The sequence below is a fragment of the Perca fluviatilis genome, chromosome 16, assembly GCF_010015445.1.
Source record: "Perca fluviatilis chromosome 16, GENO_Pfluv_1.0, whole genome shotgun sequence".
Taxonomy (NCBI): Eukaryota; Metazoa; Chordata; class Actinopteri; order Perciformes; family Percidae; genus Perca; species Perca fluviatilis.
The window spans coordinates 4,710,597-4,718,096 of NC_053127.1; the positions used below are offsets into that span (position 1 = coordinate 4,710,597).

Sequence of the window (7,500 nt, forward strand, 5' to 3'; positions counted from 1 at the left end):
AGTGGGTACTAGCATTGGGTACTAGCAGTGGGTACTAGCAGTGGGTACTAGCAGTGGGTACTAGCATTGGGTACCAGCAGTGGGTACCAGCAGTGGGTACTAGCAGTGGGTACCAGCAGTGGGTACCAGCATTGGGTACTAGCATTGGGTACTAGCAGTGGGTACTAGCAGTGGGTACAAGCAGTGGGTACTAGCAGTGGGTACTAGCATTGGGTACTAGCAGTGGGTACTAGCAGTGGGTACTAGCAGTGGGTACTAGCAGTGGTTACCAGCATTGGGTACTAGCAGTGGGTACTAGCAGTGGGTACTAGCAGTGGGTACAAGCAGTGGGTACAAGCAGTGGGTACTAGCAGTGGGTACCAGCATTGGGTACTAGCAGTGGGTACTAGCAGTGGGTACTAGCAGTGGGTACTAGCAGTGGGTACCAGCATTGGGTACTAGCAGTGGGTACTAGCAGTGGGTACTAGCAGTGGGTACTAGCAGTGGGTACTAGCAGTGGGACCAACATGTCACTTTTTATCAGAATGGAAAACCCCAAAAAAGGGAGAGTAGAGCAAAAAAAATCCCCAATGCAGGAAAAACTCTGAGTTTGTGTCTCTTTGTGGTAGTTTTAAATCTTTTTCTCCCTCATTTTGGACCGTTACTATCACCGTATGTGTCTCTCAAACGTTGCAAAAGCTGGAGCAGATGATAAATGAATAAGAATCAAAAAGCTTAAAGTCAAAACTAAAAGCTGAAGAAGCCCAGCTACAGTCATTAGATCTGAGAAAAAGTCTTTCAGTGACGTTCATTAGGCTCTGCCGCTGCACCTTAACCTTCATAATGGCAGAGAAAAGCCTGCATGTCTGTCAATACAGACTGATTTAAATAAAGTTGTGAGGTGTATTTGTTATTTTGTCCACGGCCAATAAGAAGAGAGGTGGCATTAGTTTCTGATCCACTGTGTGACCCCAGGCAGGCTCGGGCGTCTCTAAAGCGTGTGGCGCCCTCTAGTGGATGACTGAGCTTTTACACTCAGGATTTAAGCCTTTAAATATTTGAACTACATCGGTATTTTTCGCTCATTGTGAGGTCATTTCTCGGAGTATGTTCAAATGCTTCATATTCCTAAAATCAGTGCAACCTAAGCTCAAAGGGTACGTAAGTCAATAAACCAGAATAAGTTATAAAAGTATTGAAATTGTGTCATAAAAGAGAAAAAAAAGAGAATTTTTTTTTTTAAATCACATTTTTACTAAATAAAAGACATAAAACATATCGACTCAAAAATATTTCTAAATGTAGAAACATGAACAAAAATATTCCTCAACACCCCAGAAGTTAATTGAACTTTGTAAATGTTTTACTTTTCCGAGATATGCTCATTTTAATGACCAGAGTGTAAAGACTTTTTGATAGTTTTCATCTGCGATAGAAATGGCGTCAGGTGGTTTTTAACCAGACGCCACGCCACGTAAGCCATTGCCAGGAAAAGCTCCCATGCAGGGATCTGCAGCAACGATTGCCCCGGTTACCTTTTGGTAACCAGACTGAGTTAATTGGCAACCGTTTCGTGGCCGGTGGTTGCCCCCTTTGGCAACCACCGGCCATATATTTAACTGTGCATGTTAAACTCTTATCGGACGGAACAGCAACGTGGATTTCGGTGCCTTTCTGCGCTGCTCTCTGATGCTCCGAAAAAACAGACGTTAGGAGGCAACAGAAGCATCGCTGCAGGTCACATCACACGTAGCGTTAGCCTACCGTTAGCCTACCGTTAGCTCCAGTAGTAACTGGTTTCAACACGGTTAAAATGCTGACCGCTAAACGGTGTAAAAGTGTGACTGTATTTCTGTCAAACAGCCACATGCCGAGAATCAAAAACACTACACACCTTCCACGTTCTGTGTGTGTGTGTGTGTGTGTGTGTGTGTGTGTGTGTGTGTGTGTGTGTGTGTGTGTGGCGTGTGCGTTGGGTCACGGCAGTTTCCTGCGGCGTCACTATGACGACCAGTCACACTCGCCTCCCGCATGAGGCGGTACTAAATCAGCAATGGAAAATGGACGGGGCAGCGCGGCCGAGTCGAGCCGAGTGGAGATGGTACATGCATTGGGTACAAGCAGTGGGTACTAGCAGTGGGTACTAGCAGTGGGTACTAGCAGTGGGTACTAGCAGTGGGTACCAGCAGTGGGTACTAGCAGTGGGTACTAGCAGTGGGTACTAGCAGTGGGTACTAGCAGTGGGTACCAGCAGTGGGTACTAGCAGTGGGTAACAGCGTTGGGTACAAGCAGTGGGTACAAGCAGTGGGTGCTAGCAATGGGTGCTAGCAATGGGTGCCAGCAGTGGGTACTAGCAGTGGGTACTAGCAGTGGGTACTAGCAGTGGGTACCAGCAGTGGGTACTAGCAGTGGGTACTAGCAGTGGGTACTAGCAGTGGGTACAAGCAGTGGGTACTAGCAGTGGGTACCAGCAGTGGGTACCAGCAGTGGGTACTAGCAGTGGGTACTAGCAGTGGGTACTAGCAGTGGGTACCAGCAGTGGGTACCAGCAGTGGGTACCAGCAGTGGGTACTAGCAGTGGGTACAAGCAGTGGGTGCTAGCAATGGGTGCTAGCAATGGGTGCCAGCAGTGGGTACTAGCAGTGGGTACTAGCAGTGGGTACTAGCAGTGGGTACCAGCAGTGGGTACTAGCAGTGGGTACTAGCAGTGGGTACTAGCAGTGGGTACAAAGCGGTGGGTGCTAGCAATGGGTGCTAGCAATGGGTGCCAGCAGTGGGTACTAGCAGTGGGTACTAGCAGTGGGTACTAGCAGTGGGTACCAGCAGTGGGTACTAGCAGTGGGTACTAGCAGTGGTTACAAGCGGTGGGTACCAGCGGTGGGTACTAGCAGTGGGTACTAGCAGTGGGTACTAGCAGTGGGTACTAGCAGTGGGTACTAGCATTGGGTACCAGCAGTGCGTAGTAGCAGTGGGTACTAGCAGTGGTTACAAGCAGTGGGTGCTAGCAATGGGTGCTAGCAATGGGTGCTAACAATGGGTGCCAGCAGTGGGTACTAGCAGTGGGTACCAGCAGTGGGTACCAGCAGTGGGTACCAGCGGTGGTTACTAGCAGTGGTTACTAGCAGTGGTTACTAGCAGTGGTTACAAGCAGTGGGTACTAGCAGTGGGTACTAGCAGTGGTTACAAGCGGTGGGTACTAGCAGTGGGTACTAGCAGTGGGTACTAGCAGTGGGTACTAGCAGTGGGTACAAGCAGTGGGTACAAGCAGTGGGTACTAGCATTGGTGGGTACTAGCATTGGTGGGTACTAGCATTGGTGGGTACTAGCATTGGTGGGTACTAACAATGGGTGCTAGCAGTGGAAACCAGCAGTGGGTACCAGCAGTGGGTACCAGCAGTGGGTACTAGCAGTGGGTACTAGCAATGGGTGCCAGCAGTGGGTACTAGCAGTGGGTACTAGCAGTGGTTACAAGCAGTGGTTACAAGCAGGGGGTACCAGCGGTGGGTACCAGCGGTGGGTACCAGCAGTGGGTACTAGCAGTGGGTACTAGCAGTGGGTACCAGAAGTGGGTACCAGCATTGGGTACCAGCAGTGGTTACCAGCAGTGGGTACCAGCAGTGGATACTAGCAGTGGTTACTAGCAGTGGGTACTAGCAGTGGGTACTAGCAGTAGGTACTAGCAGTGGGTACTAGCAGTAGGTACCAGCAGTGGTTACTAGCAGTGGTTACAAGCAGTGGGTACTAGCAGTGGGTACTAGCAGTGGGTACTAGCAGTGGGTACAAGCAGTGGGTACAAGCAGTGGGTACAAGCAGTGGGTACTAGCATTGGTGGGTACTAGCATTGGTGGGTACTAGCAATGGGTGCTAGCAGTGGGTGCTAGCAGTGGAAACCAGCAGTGGGTACCAGCAATGGGTGCCAGCAGTGGGTACTAGCAATGGGTGCCAGCAGTGGGTACTAGCAATGGGTGCCAGCAGTGGGTACTAGCAGTGGTTACAAGCAGTGGTTACAAGCAGGGGTACTAGCATTGGGTACTAGCAGTGGGTACTAGCAGTGGGTACTAGCAGTGGGTACTAGAAGTGGGTACTAGCAGTGGGTGCCAGCAGTGGGTACTAGCAGTGGGTACAAGCAGTGGTTACAAGCAGGGGTACTAGCATTGGGTACTAGCGGTGGGTACTAGCAGTGGGTACTAGCAGTGGGTACTAGCAGTGGGTACTAGCAGTGGGAAATAGCAGTGGTTACTAGCAGTGGTTACTAGCAGTGGTTACAATCAGTGGTTACTAGCAGTGGTTACTAGCAGTGGTTACAATCAGTGGGTACTAGCAGTGGTTACAAGCAGTGGGTACTAGCAGTGGGTACTAGCAGTGGGTAGTAGCAGTGGGTACAAGCAGTGGGTACAAGCAGTGGGTACAAGCAGTGGGTACTAGCATTGGTGGGTACTAGCATTGGTGGGTACTAGCATTGGTGGGTACTAGCAATGGGTGCTAGCAGTGGAAACCAGCAGTGGGTACCAGCAGTGGGTACCAGCAGTGGGTACTAGCAATGGGTGCCAGCAGTGGGTACTAGCAATGGGTGCCAGCAGTGGGTACTAGCAGTGGGTACTAGCAGTGGTTACAAGCAGTGGTTACAAGCAGGGGTACCAGCAGTTGGTACCAGCAGTGGGTACCAGCAGTGGGTACTAGCAGTGGTTACAAGCAGTGGTTACAAGCAGTGGGTACCAGCAGTGGGTACCAGCAGTGGGTACCAGCAGTGGGTACTAGCAGTGGGTACTAGCAGTGGGTACTAGCAGTGGGTACTAGCAGTGGGTACTAGCAGTGGGTACTAGCAGTGGTTACAAGCAGTGGGTACTAGCAGTGGGTACTAGCAGTGGGTACTAGCAGTGGGTACAAGCAGTGGGTACTAGCAGTGGGTACAAGCAGTGGGTACTAGCATTGGGTACAAGCAGTGGGTACTAGCATTGGTGGGTACTAGCAGTGGGTGCTAGCAGTGGGTGCTAGCAATGGGTACCAGCAGTGGGTACCAGCAGTGGGTACCAGCAGTGGGTACTAGCAATGGGTACTAGCAATGGGTACTAGCAATGGGTACTAGCAATGGGTGCCAGCAGTGGGTACTAGCAATGGGTGCCAGCAGTGGGTACTAGCAGTGGGTACTAGCAGTGGGTACTAGCAGTGGTTACAAGCAGGGGGTACTAGCAGTGGGTACCAGCAGTGGGTACCAGCAGTGGGTACTAGCAGTGGGTACTAGCAGTGGTTACAAGCAGTTGGTACTAGCAGTGGGTACTAGCAGTGGGTACCAGCAGTGGGTACCAGCAGTGGGTACCAGCAGTGGGTACCAGCAGTGGTTACAAGCAGTGGTTACAAGCAGTGGGTACTAGCAGTGGTTACAAGCAGTGGGTACCAGCAGTGGGTACCAGCAGTGGGTACCAGCAGTGGGTACCAGCAGTGGGTACTAGCAGTGGGTACCAGCAGTGGGTACTAGCAGTGCTGCTGCTGCTAGCCTCGTCTGGACACATGTATGTCTCCCATTGATAAAATGTAATACCATGTTAAACATAAACATATACTGATGTGATTACAGCAAAGACAACGTCAGCAGTATTATATAATAGTAATATCTCCTTCTGGAGTGACAGGTGACATATTAGAAAATCTATTTTTTTTTTATATCAAAACCTCGAGACTTTCAAACATCAACATGTCATTTATTAATATGTATTCGTGTCTAAACGACATTTAAACATCTTTTCCTGTTCTATTTTGCCTGGAAACGCTTCCAACACGCTTGCGCCGTAGCACAGGGATGTCAGACTCAATTTCCCAGAGGGCCACACTGGAAAAAGAGAATCGCACCAAGGGCCAGACATGGAGAGTTTATTGCTTTTATTTCATCGAAAAAGAGAAGAGAAAGACTTCAGATACAGTATTAGGGGACCACTAAGGTCTATATAAAAGAGACTTCAGATACAGGATTAGGGGACCACTAAGGTCTATATAAAAGAGACTTCAGATACAGTATTAGGGGACCACTAAGGTCTATATAAAAGAGACTTCAGATACAGTATTAGGGGACCACTAAGGTCTATATAAAAGAGACTTCAGATACAGTATTAGGGGACCACTAAGGTCTATATAAAAGAGACTTCAGATACAGTATTAGGGGACCACTAAGGTCTATATAAAAGAGACTTCAGATACAGTATTAGGGGACCACTAAGGTCTATATAAAAGAGACTTCAGATACAGTATTAGGGGACCACTAAGGTCTATATAAAAGCATCTAAAGAGCACCATGTCATGGGACCTTTAATAATGCAGCAGGTTAGAGGGGTCCCTTGTACAATTCACACCATTACTTCTCTGAGAATCTCTTTCATATCCAAGTTAAATTGGTATTGTAACTGAATATATCCCAGATCAAAACAATATTAAATCAAAAAAAAAAAATCTAATGTCTTGCAGTAGGAACTTTAATGATGCTGGAGAGTTATTAGATCAACCCTCTTAAAAATAAACAACTCAATAAAGAAATTACAGAAATTACAGAATTACAGAAATTTATAGCTCAAGATTTTCAGTCAGCGACATGAGCACTTTAGGCTGTATATTTTTAAATCATTAGTTTCTCTCAATGGGCATCAGTCTAAAGTGTAGTTATACTAACATGTTAATAAGTTAGTTGCAGGTTGTGGTTAACTGGAAGATGGGACAGCCCGGGTGGAGATGATCGATGAGGGTCGTTATGAGTGCTTGGCACTGACCAGAACGATGGGGATGTTTCGGGTTTTCATCTCTCGGGCCATCTGACACCAGGAGCACGAATAACAGAAGGTGGAGTACAGACAGTCTTTACACATGGTGTCCTGCAGGCAGAAAACAGTCAGGTCAGATCAGAAGGTCGGATCTTACACAGCGCAAGTCAACACAGTATGGTGTGAAATATTTCTGTGTAAATAAACAGAACTTTTAGCGTGAACCGGGCTGTAATGTAACCCTACAAGAACAGATGTTCAGCATCAGTCAGCGTCCACTAAAAGTTGTGTTGTTGCTGCTGACAGTCTCAGATTATTATTCTAAGTGTCTGATAACATTTTGGAAAGGATCCCTACAGAGATAGACCTTTTAGTTAAAGAGTAAGATCCTTTTAGTTTAACATGAAAGAGCCCCGAAATCACCATCACCAAACTCCACCAGACTCCATGTAAATAATCAGGACTTTTAGTGTGTATAGATCCAGCATATCTCCACCAGACTCCATGTAAATAATCAGGACTTTTAGTGTGTATAGATCCAGCATATCTCCACCAGACTCCATGTAAATAATCAGGACTTTTAGCGTGTATAGAGCCAGCATATCTCCACCAGGCTCCATGTAAATAATCAGGACTTTTAGTGTGTATAGAGCCAGCATATCTCCACCAGACTCCATGTAAATAATCAGGACTTTTAGCGTGTATAGAGCCAGCATATCTCCACCAGACTCCATGTAAATAATCAGGACTTTTAGCGTGTATAGAGCCAGCATA

At 47.7% G+C, this 7,500-nt stretch overlaps 2 protein-coding genes across 4 annotated transcripts in view; both read right to left on the reverse strand.

The window, feature by feature from the left end:
* Positions 1–7,500, reverse strand: part of LOC120544555 (E3 ubiquitin-protein ligase Siah2-like) — a gene marked incomplete at its 3' end in the record, with an annotated part of 540,100 nt that overhangs the window by 428,824 nt on the left and 103,776 nt on the right.
* The window catches only part of LOC120544564 (cornifelin homolog A-like), a 33,376-nt gene continuing 32,299 nt past the window's right edge, over positions 6,424–7,500 (reverse strand). For all 3 annotated transcript variants that reach the window (XM_039778430.1, XM_039778431.1, XM_039778432.1), the window contains one exon: positions 6,424–6,837. In XM_039778430.1, the coding sequence (XP_039634364.1) occupies positions 6,715–6,837 (123 nt within the window). In that variant the 3' untranslated portion in view covers positions 6,424–6,714. The remainder of the gene's footprint in view (positions 6,838–7,500) is intronic.